This window comes from Peromyscus californicus, unplaced genomic scaffold, assembly GCF_007827085.1.
Source record: "Peromyscus californicus insignis strain IS unplaced genomic scaffold, ASM782708v3 Scaffold_18__1_contigs__length_77618521, whole genome shotgun sequence".
NCBI lineage: Eukaryota > Metazoa > Chordata > Mammalia > Rodentia > Cricetidae > Peromyscus > Peromyscus californicus.
In genome coordinates this window covers 54005284-54024532 of record NW_026294480.1, presented here as the reverse complement: position 1 = coordinate 54024532, position 19249 = coordinate 54005284, and the positions used below count along the sequence as shown (strand labels likewise).

The 19249-nt window shown below is 45.3% G+C and overlaps 1 protein-coding gene across 1 annotated transcript in view; it reads right to left on the bottom strand.

The window, feature by feature from the left end:
• Positions 1-1145: 1145 nt before the first annotated feature.
• Map1b (microtubule associated protein 1B) overlaps positions 1146-19249 on the bottom strand; it is a 102620-nt gene continuing 84516 nt past the window's right edge. Inside the window, exons 5-7 of the mRNA XM_052743446.1 lie at positions 11880-18372; positions 6965-7203; positions 1146-5632 (exon numbers count right to left, since the gene is read on the bottom strand). Of these exons, the coding sequence (XP_052599406.1) occupies positions 5477-5632; positions 6965-7203; positions 11880-18372 (6888 nt within the window). The 3' untranslated portion in view covers positions 1146-5476. The remainder of the gene's footprint in view (positions 5633-6964; positions 7204-11879; positions 18373-19249) is intronic.

Sequence of the window (19249 nt, the reverse complement as noted above, 5' to 3'; positions counted from 1 at the left end):
ACACAGTGAAGGGCAGATCATTATTCTTTCTGGACATGGTTCCTCGGGGAGAGGGGCAAGTGATGACTTGTCTGAATTAGCTTCCCGATAAGTGGACTAGAAGTCTGGAGTTCCCAAATAAAGATGCTGTGACATGACCGTGGGAGTCAGGACTGTGGTTCTGTTGGCGCCCAATAGCCTCCCCAGGTGTGGATGAGAAGAGCTAATGTCTGAAATGGGTTCAAGAGAGTTTTTTTCGGCTCCAGTGAATTGTAACAGCAGAAAATGTGATGTGAACTTTTCAACAATGAAAATTATAAATATTGTACCCCACCTTAAAAATGAGAGCCATGAGCAGGGCTTTCCAACAGTGACATCTTGGAAGCTTGCCTTGTAGTCTAACAATTTCTTGGCTCCTCTGGTTTGGCCCTTGCTTATGGCCCTGAAGATGCTATTCCCTGTACACAAATGACGAAGCTTGAAAACACAACAGTGGTAATGTACCTTAGACCATGTGACTAAAATATGTTCAAATATTTGTCTAAAGCAAGATCATTGCCTAGTCTGTGTGTGGGTTTACTGAGATCACGTATGCACAACAGATTCCAGATCTGTCCTTGACATGTTCAGAAGACATGGAGTTTATTCTTGTTAAACCCGTCGGAAAATAAATTCCATTATGGGATTTAAATGCCAGATTTAGGGCTATGGAGAAAAAAAATATGTGATTTATAAACAGAAACTGTCTTTTGATTACCTAATGGTATAAAAGCATTTCCTTTTTTAATTTTTTTTTTTAATTTCATCTCCAGAGTTCAAAATGCTAATCCTTAAACTATCCTCAGAAGTTGTCTCCCGAGTGATGTTTCCTCCAGTGTGCGGGCCACTGCTAGGGTGTGTGTTTCCCAGCCTGTGGCTCACCAATCATCAAATGCCCACTTGATTACAAAAGTCATATTCAGAAGCCTCCTTCTTGTGAGCGCAACATCCCTCCCCTGAGGAGCTATTGGCTCGACTATAAAAGAGACACCACAAATAAGTTGCAAAAATCAGTTCAGAGCCCTCCCAGCCCATCACCCGTAGCTAGGAAGCCCACCATGAAATGCCTGATGGTGGTAGCAAATTCCAGGTGACAAGAAAGCCAAAGATGTCTCAGCACACGAGCGAACTTTTGCCACTTTGTATTTTATTGTGGAACTGAGTTTCTGATTTTTTTTTATTTTGCTTTTTTTTTTTTCCTTTACATCAAATATCCTCAATGGAAGAGGGGATATTGCACACAAATATCATAAAAGCACTACATATTACTTTCACTGGAAACTAATTTTTCTACATTAGATATGACTGGATAGGATGGAAGTGATGCAGGATTATAAGACATAATACCATACACAGCTGCAGACCGACACAAACACCATTCAGAACGAGAGAGAGGAGTGAGCTGCTTCTCCACAGCCGGGCTCAGGACTGCACGCTGCCTGCGGTGCGGGGAAAGCAAGACTCGGAACCATCACTGGGGCGAGGGCAGCTGAGCAGAGCCGCTTCTCCGGGGCTCCAGTTTGTGGAGCTCTACGCGTGCGCGAGCGCGGAGACGCCGGCTCTTCGTTATTTTCCTTCCTTTTCGGTTTTTGATGCTGCCTTGGAAATGAATTCATAAAGTCACAGTTTTCTGTTTTGTTATGTTTTGGAATAGTGAATAGTTTTAACACCGGGTGAAGAAAACCTAATTGTTATTAAAGCGGTGCTCATCCCTAGGCTGCTTTTGATGTGTGTGTTGTTCAGCTGGTTAAATGATAAAAGCTTACAGTTCCTTTCACATGGAAACAGAATCTTTTCTCCTAAATCTGAAGTACAAAAGGAAAAATGAAGGGAAAGTCATTATCCTAACTCACAAATAGCCTTGCCAAGCAGGAACCTCCTGTGACAGGCATCAGAAGAGGTAAGCGAGGCAAGCTAAGCAACTCCAGAATTGTAGCGCCGCTCCCGGGAGCTGAGACTGGTAACAGAAATGGAAGGTTGGCAAAATCTCCATTAGCAAATAATTAAATTTATAAAATGAGTATTAGAAAGCTCCTAAATTTCATAAGCTATTGGAAACACTTAAAACATCCATATACACTGGGGAAACCATTCACTATGATATGTAACATTAAGAAAAAAAATTGTTTTCCTTTTGAATTCCATGGAAAATGGTGTTTGGGGCGAGGGGTCGGTCACTGTATCCAGTCCCACCACAAGACTGAGAAAGCATGCATGGGGGTTGGGGTTTGGGAAAAGAGGATAGAATTGGTTAAAATTGAAATGGAGGATTATCTCTAAGATTTAGTCTCTGTGGAATTTTGTTTACACTACCAAAAAGGTCATGATCAGGAGTGCTAGCTCAATAGAATCCCGTCATTTAAAGAGGGTGGAAATTCCTTCCACTCAAATATTCAATCTATACAATCGGATTAAGAATCATATGCACAAATCTTCTAGAAGTCTGTGTCGGTTTTTAGTTCTCACCACAAATGTACATGGTCCATTGTGATGGCTACTTCTAAACTAATTGTGTATGTATGGAAGTAGCAAAATCAGATTAGCCACACAGGTAGGAGAGGTGCCTGGGACATCAGGAGTCACCTGTAAAGCAAATGTAGTTCACCCTGGTGTCCTCGGCTCCATGGCCATCACTGAGAACAGGGGGTGCAGAAGGGTGCTGCCAGATTGTGTAGGAAATCAGAGCCAGTTTTAAAAAGTATTGTCCCCATTGATTCTGTAAAAATAATAACAAGTGTGGGGTAGAGTGGTTATAACTGAAAGCTGGCTATGGCTCTTGTATATTTATATTTTTTAAAAACAAAATAATATATAGGCTAAATAAATTTAATTGGGAATCTGGAAAGTAACTCCATCTTCTATGAAAGAAAAGTCAGCCAGAGGTCTGGATTTGGCAAGAAGGCTAGAAACGGCTTCTTTTCTCGTGCATTAAGCAGCCCAACCCAATAGCTACCATTAATTAACTAACTTGTATGTATGCAGCTTGTCTCACGAAGTGTGAAACAAATGAGTGTATAGTCAATGAAGTCTGTTTTCATCACGATGACTTTTCGATCATAATTCTGTACCTTTAATGTGTTTACTTTTACGGGTTCAAAAGAAATAGGATAATAAATAAAAATTGCATTCCTACGAGACGCCTAACAAAAATAGAATATTAATTTTCTTTAAAAAATTAAACATTTGGAAAATGTGATTCACAGCGTTAAGTAGACTGCACAGGTCCTCAGTGAGGGGACCCTGGAGAAGCATTGTTTAAACCCTCAGAGTAAATAGCAGTGCGAAACATATACTTCACAGACGAAAATCAACTAAAATGTAAATTCTGAAATAAATAACTAACATAGAAAATAAAATGAGGTCGTTGTTCACTACTCCGTAGATCTTAAGAGTCTGCAGGAAATGTAGTGTGACAGAGCACAGCACGGTTGTCACCGAGAAGTCCGCCATCTCTGAACCCTGGTACATGGATCTGCCACTTGAGACTTGGCATCAATTCTCCTTGTGATCTGGCTTCATAGGTTTGTGGTTCAGTGATGACATCAATGGACATTATGTCTGAACTCTACATGGTGAACATAGGAGTTGGGAATTCATTTGTTTTCACTCTATTATTTCTTTTACTTAATGTTTTCCAGAAAAGAAAGTCCCCAAGCAAATTGGTGCTAGGGTTCTTCTGAACTTGGCTCTTTTAACCTCATGGTGGACAATCTTGAAAGGAGAAGGTGGGACAGACTGAGTGATGCACTTAAGGCCCTAAACAGTAGCCAACCCTGCCATCCACCCCCTCTCAAACAGCGCGTCCTCAGACTTCCATGATATGAGAGTCAAAGCATGGGAGGCATCACCATTTCTGGTGGTTAGAGGTTTGTAATAAATAGTATGACTTCAATATCAGACTTCAATTCTTGCCAGAACCTCAAAAAAACTTCAATTTTTTTTTGTCTTATAAAACACTTAAAATTAAAAAAAAAAGACCATCAGTTAAAATGTTCTTTGCATTTTCCTGTAAATGAAAACACTCATTGAAAAGTTCATCTATGAAAAGTTCTCACGTATCTAAAAAAAAAAATCTTCTGTACATGTGTTCCCATAATTGTGTTGAAATTAATGGAAAAATTAAAATAGCCAATGCAAGACAAAGGGAGGCAAATACTGTACACTTGCTGGGAACCTCTTCCACCACAAGAGTCCCTGTTTTCCCAGTTCTGATCATAGAAGCCATTTCAATCTTGAACTTGAAGTAGTTAAAGAAGCTAAGAAAGGTGCAACTCATCTGGCTGAGGGGCCATGGCTGCATCACCGGAAGTGGTGGTCTTCAGCAAGCATGACTCAGCACTAAACCGTTGGACCAATCAGATGAGCTTCTAGTACCTTCCCTCCCCACAGGCTCCTTTACCTGGAGTATCTACAATCCTACATGGATGTTTGAAAAACTTGCTGTCTCACAATAAAAAATAAGTGCATCAAGTATCTTTGTACATTCAAGTCACTTCCTAAGGCAAAATGTCTCCCATATGTACTCCCAACTGCTTTGGTATTTGCTTCAGTTAACTGGGGTGGACTTGGGTGTTGCTGCATGCAGGTTGACTTGGTGTGGACTAAGTGGGTGGACAAGTGCTGGGAGCATGCCTTAGATCAACCTACTCATGGTGTTGGAAAAGTCGGAGAGTTCTGACTGGGGCTCCAGCCACTCACGTGTCCAGTCTACACTTGCTACATTATGCCGTGGGCAGCCTTTATAGGAAAGGCGTTGATTTAATTAAGGCGTGAAAAAAATCTCATGCCCTCATAACAGGCTTCATTCTTTCTGTTCTTTAGAAACATGCTTTAGGAGATTCAGACTCTTTCTGATGACTCTGATGAAAACAGAACACTTCCCCGGTGTAGACCACAGAATGGCTGCTGTCAGAGAAAATGCAGACCTAGTTGCTGGTGTCTTCTGTATGCCCCATCCTGCCCACTCTTTCTCCCTGGGCATCACATCAGAACTCTCCACCATTACATCGCCTTCTCTTGCATTCTTTTCCTTTCTCATTCTTTCTCTCTCATTCTCTCTCTCCTGCATTCTCTTTGTCCCTCGCTCCCCCCTCTCTCCCTCCCCTCCCTCTGCCTCTCTTTCCCTCTCTCTTTCTCTCTCTAAGACAAATGCCAGTACCTAGCAGAAGTCAGTTGGGTGCGCGAGTGCATGGCTTCCAAATGTTCAGCAGAGATGAACAGGGTGGGTAGGTAATTTTGCAGTAACTTGAATCCTATTGTGGGAATATGGTTACTTCCCTTAGCGATCAGCAAAGATTGAGAAATATTAGTGACTTGCATCACATGACACAGTATAGCATTTGGCAGGTAATTGTTCAGTGACTTAATTAGATGAATGGACGTTTTAGAAAAGGTAGTTTCAAATTCAAGAATTTCTGGAAACAAAGTTCAAATCCTGTGGTGTGGCCGGCTTCGGTTTCTACAGTTCTATCTTGCATGCTGGGAAGGACTCGTCCTGCATGACCACTGTACTGCTGCTCGCTAGAACCATGATGTTGAGGTCTTGCTGCTTCTCGTGGGTCTCCTGGTACCATTCTCGCATCACCTCTGAGTCATGTGTTGGGATCAGAGTCACCTACAGAGGGGGAGAAAAGGGGATATTTAAAGGGCAGAGAGAGATGCTGGAAGTCAAAACAGAGCGAGGCATTGGTTGGAGCCCTAGAAGAAGGGGACGAAGGATAAAGGTTTTCCCCACAAAAATGCAAATGAAGTTTTCAACTGATACTTTCCAGGAACCACAACCAAGCTGTAAAAATAAAAGTTTTGTTTTGTTTTTTCCATTGAAGGGAGGAGTTGGAAACTAGACTCTAAATCAGCTGGGGACTTGTCAGTTCATTCATCTAAATTTCACTGTTGGTTTTTCAGTGTTGTATGTAGTGTTAAGAAGTGTTTGGATTAGCTACAGCTTCTCATATTTCCCTTAACATGGGGGAAATGTTGTCTGGACTATACTCCATATTTAGTACAAGGACTTTTAGTTATTACAGCTCAAAACCCTCAGAAGGCCACCCCTTGGCCTGAAAACAAAGACTACGTGATATAGGAGTGGGGTGCTGATTGATACTTCTCATGTGAATACTACGGAAATATTATAAATTAATCTTATTCAAGATTCCAACACAGGTTGCTAGGTGATTATATGCAAAAAAAACCAAAAAACAAAAAACAAAACAAAACCACAAATCAGACAACCAGTAATCACAGCCCAATAGAGACACAGAGACTGGGTGGTTCATGGCCAGATCTGAGGGTCTGACGTTGAATAAACAATGACACCACTCTGGAATTCCACCTGGAAACTTGATCCCCATGTCCCTAGCCCAGTGACCATGTTCCTGGTTTTAGTCTACAGGTGAAACACAAGTAAGTAAAAACAATTCCTTAGGAGCAATTCCACAGACACAGGACAACTTTGATCCACACGTACAATACTCAACACGCTGGAGGAAGAGCGATTCATTTCAGGTCATTTTACACGAACTCTTGTCTTAGGTAAGGTGGTTCTCCTCCTCTGCCACTGATGGTGGGCCTATCGAGAATTTTACTTTGGGCCGGGCATGGTAGCACACACCTTTAATCCCAGCACTCGGGAGGCAGAGGCAGCGGGGAATCTCTGTGAGTTCAAGGCCAGCCTGGTCTACAGAGTGAGGTCCAGAACAGCTAGGGCTGCTACACAGAGAAGCCCTGTCTCGAAAACAAACAAACAAACAAACAAACAAAAGAGGTCTACTTTGGGCTATCTTCTGTATGTTAAGCTGACTTTCTGTGCAGTATATTTCACATACAACACTCAGGAGACACCACATACGAATCCATAATCACAAAGATGCCTATTTAAACATGGTTCCGCCTCTTTGCCTCTAGTCCTAGCTCAAGAGCAGCTCAGATGTGAGCTTTGTGTTCTTACCTGCATGTTGCTTCCCCACTGAGCCTTCCCTTCCAACAAGGCATCCAGGACAGCCCGGCTGGGCTCCTCGGCGGCAGGGTCATTTCCACTCACCACGTAGTAAGATGACCTCACTCTCTTGAAAAATTCCACGTCAACATTCTTACTGTTGCTGTGATTGGGAATATAGCACAGGTCCAAATACACAGGCAGGCCTGGAGGCACGGTGGATGACTTGGCCGTCTTAGTGGTTCCTGGTCCTTTGGTAACAAAGACAAAGCAAGGGTCATAGCAGTGTGAAGACACCAATGCATCTACTTGTCCCCAGCTGGAGCCTTGTACAGAGCATCAGACACTGGGAATTTGAGAAAATAGACCATGGTTGTTAATCATCTCAATAAGAAAAATTGAGGATTTGAGATGGCTTCCCTTTGCAGACAACCCATTAGGAAGTTAAAAAGAGTTTTCAGGGCTTTTCAAAAGAAGGAATTAGGTAGTAGTACTCTCCACTCAAGGATCTACTGATGTGCATTTTAATTTGAAAAGCACTATAAGATGGTGGCTTAGCCGGGCGGTGGTGGCGCACGCCTTTAATCCCAGCACTCGGGAGGCAGAGGCAGGCGGATCTCTGTGAGTTCGAGGCCAGCCTGGACTACCAAGTGAGTTCCTGGAAAGGCGCAAAGCTACACAGAGAAACCCTGTCTCGAAAAACCAAAAAAAAAAAAAAAAAAAAGATGGTGGCTTAAACCATGGGTTATGATGCCCATATGGATTGAACAACTAAATGTGGATGGCTCAATAACCATGTTTCAACAGGAAGAGGCTTCTGGTCACCAATGACCAGAAATTAATTCAAAACCAGATGTGTAGTGAGTACGTGGGGCCTCTTCTGGCAGTGCTTGCCGGCATGGCTCACGTAACTTCAGCTGCAGCCTTGGTTCTGGACCAAGGCATGCCCACTGTGCACTATGCTTGCCACCCTACTGTGTGGTGGCAATGGATGGTGTCTGAAACACACTGCTCTTGTAGAAACGTAATGGTTTAATTACCGGAAGACAGACTTCTCATAGTTTGCTACCGCCACCTCAGCATGTACATATCGTATGAGTGTATCTTTGGATTGGCTTGTGCTGGAACGTTTGATTTAAAAATAAAACACTGCTATTTGAATTAATGACTTGGGCTTCAGAAAAGAAAATTGTTCAACAAATTTTGGGTTGGAGCTGCGAAATAATTTCTGAAATGGCCCTACACATACTTCTGCCATTCTGCACTACATACTTATGTGAGGCAATATTCTCAGCAGAGATGATTATAAAACAAGAATATTGGTCGGTCGAGTCTGAAAAACGTTGATGATACTCTCCATTCCACAGTATCAAGTATTCAGCTAGAATTTAATTCTTCATGTAAAAAATGAAAAGTACACTCACTTTACCAGTATGCAGATTTTCATCTTTAATAAATACTAGATATGTGCATATGTAGATTAATAAACATTTTAAAAATCCAAAGGAAGCATTCGTATTTGACAAACCATAGTTTAGTGACTTTAATAATCCTTTTTAGGGTCTCTTATTAAAAAAAAAAAAAAAAAAAAAAAAAAAAAGCTCAGTGGGATTCCCTAACATTTGATCTAGAAAGCAGTTCAGACCTCAACCCCATATGGTCCATAGGGTCCTCAGCACCTCAAGCTTATCCAGCAAATGGATGGGCTAGCCCACTCTTCTTAGAAAGTGTAAATGTCTCTCCCTAGACAGGGTTGGATACCAATCTTTGGCCAAAGGAGGGTCCAGAAAGACTAGGCTTTAGGTAACCAACCATGCCAGATGAGCCTGGGCAAACACCTGGCAGCCAAAATTCCCAGCCTAAACCAGAAAGAGCTGGGAAAAGCCAAGATTTGGATGAGCCCCCAAAGTGCCTGGGCACCCCTGTGTTGTAGAATATTATTTTAAGGTGTGTTACATTTGTTTAGGCTGTGGAACATTTGTTTAATGGTGCAAAGATGTGTTGCATTCTTTTATGTTGCATTTGTTTAACTCCGTGAAGCTGTGTTGCTTTGCCTGTCTAAAACACCTGATTGGTCTAATAAAGAGCTGAACAGCCAATAGCGAGGCAGGAGAAAGGACAGGTGGGGCTGGCAGGCAGAGAGGAGAAATAGAAAGGGAAATCTGGGAGGAAAAAGAAGGAGAAGCAAGAGAACAAGGAGAGGAGGACCCAGGGGCCAGCCACTCAGCTACACAGCCAGCCACGGAGTAAGAGTAAGATATACAGAAGTAAGAGAAGGGAAGATCCCAGAGGCAAAGGGTAGATGGGATAATTTAAGTTAAGAAAAGCGGGCTAGAAATAAGCTGAGCTAAGGCCAGGCATTTATAATTAAGAATAAACCTCCGTGTGTGTGTGTGTGTGTGTGTGTGTGTGTGTGTGTGTGTGTGTGTGTGGTTTATTTAGGACCTGGGTGGTGGGCCCCCAAAGGAGCAAAGAGCCAAAAGAGTTAAAAAAAAAAAATGACCAGCAACACCCCTGTTTGGTTTAGTATTCTGGAAACACTAGTAGTAGGAAGGAACAGCACTCTGCCACATAGTCAGAATCACTGCAGATGATTATTGATGCAGGCCTCACCTTGCTGAATCTGACCTAACTGTTACAGGGCCTGGACACCACTATCTGCTCACCCCAGATGATTCAAATGATGGTGGGTTTCAGGTCACTGTTGCAAAGCCATTCAAAACAGCTAGATTCTACATGCCAATTCTTTCCTTTCTCCACGGGGAAGTTAAAAAACTGCCCGTCCCAAAGTCAAAACACCTGTGAATTCCATCAACTCTCCCATTTTACTTTGGGGGGTGGAGATGGTGAGAATGGGCTAGAGTTGTATTTAGATAAGTGAATTCATTTTATAAGTAAGTTGGGAGACCGTGTGTGTGTGTGTGTGTGTGTGTGTGTGTGTGAGAGAGAGAGAGAGAGAGAGAGAGAGAGAGAGAGAGAGAGAGACAGACAGACAGACAGACAGACAGACAGACAGACTCTGGGCTGAAAAGCCTCAAGCTATCCATTTGAGGACCCCCTAAGAATTCTGACTTAGAAGCCAGCCATGGCAGCACACACCTATAATCACAGAAGTGACAAGAGGGGGGATCAGGTGTTCGGCGTATCCTCTATGATGTAATGAATTAGCAGTCAGCGATGTCTACAATTTTCCCTTGAACAGGAAAATCCTTATCATCGATAAGTGTTTTACCCAAATATACCAAGCATCAAAGCTATCAAATGCCCACTTAGGTTTGTTTTCAAAGTTAATTTATGATTCCTTTTGCCTGTTTTAGAAATCTGAGTGTGAATGAGTACAGGGGCACATGCGTGCCAGAATACATGTGGGGATCAGAGGGGCTAACTTCCCACATTGGCACCCAGAGATTGAACTCAGGTCGCCAAGCTTGAGTGACAAGTGCATTTACCCACAAAACTATCTCAACAGCACTGTCTTTACCTCTTTAGATGCCAAAAGAAAAAACAATTAATCAGTTATATGAACTAGTGTTCTGGCAAATTTCAGCTGTGCTGTTTTGTTTTTTTCTTCCTAGTTAGATCCTATTTAGATGAATTCCATGCCTTCTCCTAAGTATAGGATGGTTGTCAACTCTTCTAAAACAGGGAGTTAATTATCTGGTGGTTTTATGTTTAATCTGATCATGACCAAATTCAGTTTGTTTTCTATTTAAATTGTGTAAGTGCCAAGCCTGACGAAATCTGATGTCAAAATAAAAACCTGAGGCTGGAACTAATATGTCCTAAAGGGTGCTGGATTTGAAAGCCCCAGAAGTTGGTCTCTTGAATTTTTTGAATTTAAATTGAGTTTTTGCTTTACACGTTTGGGTAAATGTGTATTATTTTGTGATTGAAGATTTCTGGGTAATTATGGGATGCAAACAAAGTGTATTACTAGATGTGATTAAAGCAACAGGAAGAATTGTGCTGCCCAGGAGCCGTTCCGTCAAAAGCCTGCTCACACCGGTTCTGGTGGTGCACTCCTGTGATCCCAGAACAGGAGGTAGAGGCTGGAGGATCACAAGACCATAACCAGCCAGGGCTATGAGGCTAGAACCTATCTCACAAACCGAAAGCCTCAAGTCGCTGCTAAGAAATGGAGACTGCTGTGTGTCAGTGGCAAATCGGGAGCCCTCAGACGTCTTTATTTAGCTCCTGTTGAGTTGAAATCCAGTCTGAAAAAGCACTGTGTTAGTGAGGCCATGGGTAGGAAGGAAGAAGAAACAGCCTTTAATGCAACCTTTTCTTTGTACTAGACGCTAATGGTCAACTGGAATTACTCTGTTCATGAGCAGGTAAGAAAACACAGCAGATGTTTCAATGGGCACATATTGACCAAATGATGGCTTTTAAAAAAAAAACCATAGCTACACAGAGAAACCCTGTCTCGAAAAACCAAAAAAAAAAAAACCATAAATTTAAAAATTTTACATTTTAAACTTTTCGGAAGAAATAAATATTGTGCCTAGACTGAACATTCCAAGTTTGCTAGGGAACCTCTGGTTTGCTCTAGGCCTTTGGGAGCTCCTGGCCTATCATCTCAATGTGATTTTTAGGGCCAATGTGCCTGAAGTCTCCCTGAACAGCCAGAGACACACATTCTTACTTTTGAAAGTTTGCAACCAGGCTTGCAGCTGCCGTCCAGAATGATACCAACCCAACAATCCCACCTGATGGATTCCAGCAGCCCTGGACCATGTCCTCTGCTTTCTCTAAGCCTGGGAGCCGCACTGGGCTAAGAGGTGTACCTTTAGGCAGAAGAGGAAGGCAGAGGGAAGGTGAAGAACAGTCCCTGCTCCCTGCTCTTCCTAGCAAAAAGCCAAACAGAGAAGCAGACAAGCGTCAAGTGCAGATGCAGCCACGGTCTGTAAAGGGATACCCCACCTACCTGCTGTTGCAGTCTTCGCTGACTTGGATGCGGAGGCATTGGCAGCATTCTTGGTCTCCTTGTCTTTCTCTTCCCCACGTGTGGCTTTGACCTCAGGAGTGGTGGTGGTCTTTGTAGCCTTCTCCACAGATTCTTTCTTCTTGGGAGAAGCCACTCTGGACGCCTTGTCAGAGGATTCCTTCAAGGCTCCTGGTTTGGGGGATGCTGCCAAGGGCTTGGACTTCCCATCACCCTTCTTTACAGGAGAAGAGGACTTGGTCTTCGTGCCCGGCTTCTTGGTCTTGGCCTTCTCCTTCAGGTCCTTCTTCAGAGCTTTGCCTAGGTTCTGCTCAAGGGCCAAGGCCTCTGGGTCCACCATGGACACGTCAGGGTGGCGAGGAGAAGGGCTTCGGTCTTGCATGGGGGCTGGAGGTGGGTCCATGTGTTTGTATGTGACCGTTTTGTCGGTGGGGATGGTTTCTGACTCGTCTTCAGAGTCAATGTTGGCATCAGCTGTGATGGAGGGGCACTCTTCCGTCTCTGGGGGAACATCAGAGTCGGTCTGGGATGGGGCTGACTCACTGACTGAGGTGGGTGGAGTTTCATCACATTGTCGGCCCTGCTGCTTCCCTCCTGAAGGTGGAGGGGCTCCTCCGGCCTGAGTGAGGGGCTTCTCAGAATCTTCAGTGGACTCTTCACTGGCAAACCACTCCAGAGGATTTGGATTAATGAAGGAAGGCGAGAGCTCCGTCTTGGGATGTTTGTATTCACAGGAGGACACAAGACATAAATCAACATCCTGGCGTGCCTCAGAGGGGGACTTCTTTTCTGTAGTGTAGCATCGGTCTGACGTCTCATAGGAGTACGTGGATGCCTGTGGGGTCTTGGTGATCTTCTCCATGGTCTCATAACAGTATGTTTCGGTGTCTGGACTCCGTGTTGTTTTTGTAGATGTCTCATAGGAATAGCTTTCAGACTCAGGGAAGCTGGTAATTTTCTCAGTGGTTTCATAGGAGTAGCTACAGTCTCCAAGTGTGTGGCCACCATCCTCGGAGTCGTCATAGCCATTGCTAATGTCATCCAGGAGCCTTCTAGATCTCTCAGTCTTTTCGTAGGTGTAGCCACTCACTTCAGGGGTCCGGGTTGTCTTCTCGCTGATCTCATATGAATAACCACCCTCTTCAGGGGTCCGTGTGGTCTTCTCAGTAATTTCACAGGCGTAGCCACCATCTTCTGGGGGCTTGATGGTCTTCTCGATGGTCTCATAGGAGTACCCACTGTCACATGGGGACTTCATGGTTCTCTCTGTCTTCTCATAGTAATAGCCACCCGCATCGGGGGTCCGGGTGGTTTTCCCATATGATTCATAGTCATAATCTTCTTCATCTGGAGATCTGGTGGTTTTCTCGGGCTTTTGATAGGCATAGCTAAAGTCGCCGGGTGTCTTCCCCCCGCTGTCCTTCTCCACACTAGATGTGGTCAAGTCTCTATTCAAGGCCAGATGATGTTGCATTGTATCAAATAACATGGAGGCACGGAAGCCATAGGGCTCTGCAGAGGCGGCATCCAATGGTGGGGAAGAGGTTTGGCGACCTGCCGCATTCTCTGTGGCTGCAGAGGTAGAATCTGAAAAGCCAGGTGAATATAAAGGTGAGGACTCTCGTGGGGTGAGTGGAGAAATATCGGATTTTGGAGAGAGCTTCTCTCCTTCCAGACTTTGCACTTTCTCGGAGGTGAGTGAGGCATATAAGGACATGTCTCTGGGAGGAACAACATCAGAGAGAGTGTCTTCCTGAAGAGGAGAGGCTATCTGAGAAGGGGTGTGAGCAGAAGAGGTGGATGGGGAAGCCTCCACCTGAGATACAGAGATGAGCTCAGACAGATCATTATCTTGGGTGTAGGATGGCTCCTCCATTGGTGGGATCTTATGTGACAAACTAGAATCCTGGATATCAGAAGGACTATAGTCCACTTCAGTTGGCCCGTTTTCGGTGATGTGAAGCATACTCGCACCCGCAGTAGGGTGATCTGGAGACTGTCGACTAAAGTCCATAGCAAGGGAGTGCTCAGGTGATTCCTGGCCAAATTCAATAGACATTGAAGACTGTTCGGATCGGTGATCTTGAACTGGTGTCCTGGACTTGGCTGTCTTAGGGGAGAAGTCTGGAGGAGAAATTGACATCGGTCTTGGGCACTCTTCTTTAGATGGAGACATTTCTGTTTCCTGGAAAGTGGTAGGTGTTTGTACAACAGATACCGAGAGAGAGTCGTCTACCTCTGTGGAATGTGGGGAGCCCACTTCAGCATGCAGAGAAGGAGACACATCATCTGTGGTTGGCTCTGGAAATGAGCTTGTGGCCACAGAGGCAGTAGAGACTGAGGCCACACCCTCCATGTGAGAGTAAGTATCTTCTGCCACACCCTCATCCACAGGAGTGGCTGATTTGTCTGAGACGGTGCCTTCTGAAATGGACATCTTGGTGTCTTCTTTGAATGAGCCAAACTGACTGACATCTATTTGTGTTGGAGACACATCTCCTCCTAATTTCCTTTCATCCAAAGCCAGGGCTGATTGAGAACTCATAATTTCAACATCATTGGTTTTCTTTTCTGGACCAAAGTCTTCCTTGATGGGTATGAAGCCTGTGCTTTTCCCTTCCTGTTTGTCTTGGTAAAGACCAGTGGAAGTCACGTCAGACACTGGGCTTTCTTTGTCTGGGAAGCCTTGCTTCCCATCCTTTCCTTCAAAGGGGCTTTCGGTACATCGGCCAAGAGCCTTGCTATCAGCAGTGAGAAAGTCGTCATATGCAGACTCAGATCCAATAAGAGGAGGGCTGCGTAAGGGAGACAGAACTTTCTCAATAGGAGACTCCGAGTCAGGCACGGGCTCATCCATGGGGCTTATGGAAGCTCTCTCATGCTCGTCTTTGGCCTCGCTGAATTCAAAACCCGCTGGAACTGCCTGTGGCTTTTCAGTGACTTCTGTAGGTAGGTGACTGGACTTCTCATCGGTGGGAGATTGGTAGTAAGGTGTGTGGCCAGCACTGCCAGTCACAGACTGAGATGGTGATGCTACTTCCAGGGTCTTCTCCTCAGGACTGGCACAGGGTTCCTCAACTACTGCTTGGGTCACTCCAGGAGAGACTGATGTCGCTTCTGCCTCTGCAGAGACTTTAATCTCATTGGGTGTCAGAGAGAAATTCACACTGCGTTCACCCAGGGGAGTCTTCTCTATGGGTGATGGTGGAGAAGGACTCAGGGAAGGGCTCTTGGATGGGCTAAGTCTCTCATCTGAAACATCTTTGACGTCCAACACGGCACTGGCTTTCACTTCTTTCTCCTCCGAGCAGTAAGCGTCACGCAGAGCAGACTTGCTGAATTTGTCTTCTTCCATGGATGAAGGTGGTGATATGGTGGAGGCGGAGGCATTGTAGTCCTTCCCATCCGTGGCATCCGTTTTTGACCCCTCTGACAATCCATTGAATGACGCCACAACGGGTTTGGAGTATTCCTGAGCATACAGCGAGGACTCATATTTGGTAATGTTTACGAACTCCTGAGATGGGGACTCCGTCTCCTCATTGTTGGTCTCATCACTCATCACATCACGAGGAGTAGACATCTCATCCATTGGAGTAGGCTCACTAGATATCTCAATGGTAGACTGAGTATATCCAGAAGTGGCCGTGAATTCTTCGGGCTGGTCTTCTCGGTTCTCCTCATCAGAAGCAGTGGCCTCACTCTCTGAGCCTCCAGGCAGAGTCTCGTCATGAATTGAAGATGCAGGTTCTCGGCCAGGAGACTGGGCTCCAGGTTGCTTGGTTGGTGTGCTCAGGAATCCGTACTGCTCCTCAGCAACACCAGCCTCCGCAGCCTTGTCAACCACGGCCATGACATAATCTTCAGCCTCAGCCTTTTCAGGCTCATAGTCTTCTTCTCGGGCATCCTCTGCTTTGTCCTCCTCTTCACCCTCCTCCTCAGACTGCTCAGCTTCTCCTTTCTCAAGCGCTTCATCCATGTCTTCTTCTGCCCGGTCATCACCGCTGGTCACAGACTCCCTCTTCTCCTTGATGTGCACATCCGCCTCAGCCTTTGCACATTCATCATCTTCCGTGGGGCTGTGCTTAGAGGCACTTCCACTCACATTGTCTTCCCCATCCTCTTCTGGCTCCTCAGCCTCCTCAGTTTCCGCCTTCTCTTCATAGTCTCCGGTCTCGGAGGATTCTTCAAAACCAGCTCCTTCGTCTTCAAATTTCTCAATGTCATCCACTCCCTGCTTCTCAACTGGCTCCAGCTCCTCGGGGGTTTGTTCACACTCCCCCTCCCCTTCGGTGGTAGTGATCCCCTCGTCAGGTGACTCAGCAGAACCTTTGCTGACTTCTGTCTCTTTCTGGATGACGTAGGCTTCCACCGGCTCAGTTTCCTTCAGTTTCTCTTCGTCTTCAATGAGCTCCAGCTGAGGCTTGATGTCCTTTGCCACATCGATCTCCTCAGCCTTTAACTCCTCAAAGTCCTTGGTTAGATCCTCAGGGGATGACATAAGGGACCTCTCGGCTTCAAGTTCTTTGGCAGGACCACCGGCCGCTATCCCAGCCGCTGCCACAGCAGCAGCCGCGGTGGCCGCAGTGCCCACGGCTGTGGCAGCTGCCTCTGTGGTCTTGCCTTCCTTCTTAACGACTTTAACTTTCCCCTTGTCCTTGAGCTTGCTAGCAGCAGCAGGCTCCTTCTTGGTGGACTCTTCTTTCTTGGCTACTTTGGGTTTTAATGCAGCTGGTTTTTTTGCTTCTGACAGAGGAGTCGATTTCTTTATGTCTTTGGAGATCTTCTTAATTTCCTTTTTGGGTTCCTTCTCTTCCTTTTTAACTTCTTTCTTTTCCTCTTTCTTGACTTCCTTCTTGGCTTCCTTCAGGGGTGTCTCCTTCTTAACCTCCTTCTTCAGCTCTTTCTTCTCCTCTTTTTTGATTTCCTTTTTGACCTCCTTTTTGACCTCTTCCTTTTTGGGTTTCTCGTCTTTCTTGAGTGGCGTTTTGTCTTCCTTTTTAGCCGCTTCTTTCTTGGGCTTTTCCTTCTCCTCCTTCTTGTCTTCGGGTTTTGTCTTGATTTCTTTTCTCACCACCTTCTCTTTGGTGGCTTTAGGCTTGCTCTCGGTGGCTTGCTTCTCGGCCACCTCGGCTTTCACAGGGGACTGCTCCTCTCTGCTGGGCAGCTCCTTTTCTGTCACCGAAGGTTTGGTTTCTGTCTTCACCGGCTTGTCTTTTTTCACTGTTACTTTCTCTTTGCTCTCCGCTTTGGGTGTTTTCTCCACTTGGCTAGCTTTTGTGACCTCAGGGGCTTCCTCTTTGGACTCCTTCCTCACCGATTTACTCGGGAGTGGCTTGGCAGCTGGCTTCAGGCTTTCTCGGCTGTCAGCCCTCTGTTTCAATTTGACTTGTTTCGCTGTGGGGGTGGGCACCTGGCCAGTGAGATCTTTTTGGGTGGCCAGTGGCTGCTTTAGGAAGTCTAGGTGCTTGAGTTTTTCCAGTCCTTCCAGGATGTTGTACTGGGTGCTGTTTCCAGGAAACAGAACTCGAATGATTTTCTCAGCAGGGTTGGCTGGGTGCCACACAATCAAAGACGAGACTGACGTTAAGTAGGAAACTGGGATATCTACTTCTTGACCATTGGGCAGGATCAGTTCAGCCTTGTCTTTGTTGGTACCAGTCCACTGTTGCATAAAATACTGCATTTCCTTGCTAGTCTTGACTGGGTTGAGCACGTACATCTCGAGTTTGCCCACTCCCATTTTTTGGAACAGGATGACAGGCTCAATGGTATTGCCTACACTTCTAAATAGGGGCTCCGGTTTCATGGACAGTTTGTTCAGGTACTGGAGGGTGAAGCATGCTTCTTCTGTGCTCCTCTTCATCTTGATGTTGGGCTCTGGGTTCTTCAGATTCTCAGGGACGTTGAGAAACACAACCCCCAGGTCAGGGGAGATGAGGTTCTTCATCCAGTCACTGTTGCTGGTGGAACCCTGGGACCGTTCCTCTTCCAGCTCTGCAATTTTCCGCTGCAGCATGCTGTTGATGCCAGGCAGATTATCATCCCCAATGTGGGTGAGCAGGATGGAGTCCACACGATCCAAGTGCCGAATGAGCTTCCAGAAGCAAGATTTTCTTTCAGATCCTCCGTTAATAAGCATATTGAATCCGTTCACGGCAAACAGGGCAGAATCACCTCGGCCCCCTGGGAAAATGTAACAGCAGGGCTTGGAGAGCTTGAGAAATCCGCCCGAGGTGGGAGGTTCCAGGATGTCGAAGGGAGAAGGAACTTCCACAGACTCGGAGAGATACTCTGTGAACTCAGAAAGTCCCTCCATTTCTGGCAAGATAGAAGCTGAGTTGAGCTTAATGTTGATGAAGTCTTGGAGATTGTGTCTGTCAAGGTTGGAGTTCTTCCAGTCTCCCTCCTCAGGGCAGAAGAGGGTGAGGCTGGCTTTGTTGGCAGGGTGGGTGGTGCTTAGGAGCTCCCCAATCTGGGTTTGTAAAAAAGAAAGGAAGAAAAGGGTTAAGTGACGTCATTACTGATCCATCACTCCCATCTATTATTAGTTATTTCAGGATCACTGACTTTACATAGGGCTAATATCAAAAACTTGGCCACGGTTCTGATTAAAATATTGATAAACTTGCATTTTGGAAGGTGGATAGCCTCTGTCCTGAGTCCCCGTATGTACCCTCTGCCACCCCCTGACCTCTGCTCTAGAATCCTTTCCCCATATGTATAGCCTTGCTCTAGAACCCCGCTCTGGTTCAAAACCAGGGACCATCTGGGTGATTGGTGCTTACATGGCAGCAGTTATAAAATAATTTGAATACTGCCTCTGTTTGCCATGCAAAGGTGCTCATTAACAAATACTAGGCTATCACAGGAGAAAGCTGCATCCATCACTTCACCATGAGTTAGAAACCTTTACCTTAGCCTATGCCAGACAAAATGCCAGCATGGAGAGGACGTTAGGTGTGAAGTCTCACCGCTAGCTAAGGAGCTACTGCAAAGTGATAGCTGCTAGGAAAGGGATTGCCAATTTTCTTGAAGATGTGGCCCTTGGTGGGTCATACCTAGTGGTAGGCCACACATCAAAGAACAGATGGGCAGCATACATTGGAGAAAGTGGGTTTAAAAAAAAAAGAAACCGAGGACACAATGTTAATCGGGAGGGGAAAGGGGCAGTTCTGGGAGGAGTTATGAGAGGGGGTGAATATGATCAAAATACGTTGTATAAAATTCTCAAAGAGCTAATAAGAATAAAGCCTTGCTTTTCTTAACCCAACAGGCACAGGAGAAAAAAAGGTTGATTTTTGTTTTTCTCTAAGAGACAGGAAGTTATTGATTGCCCACTACTACAACAG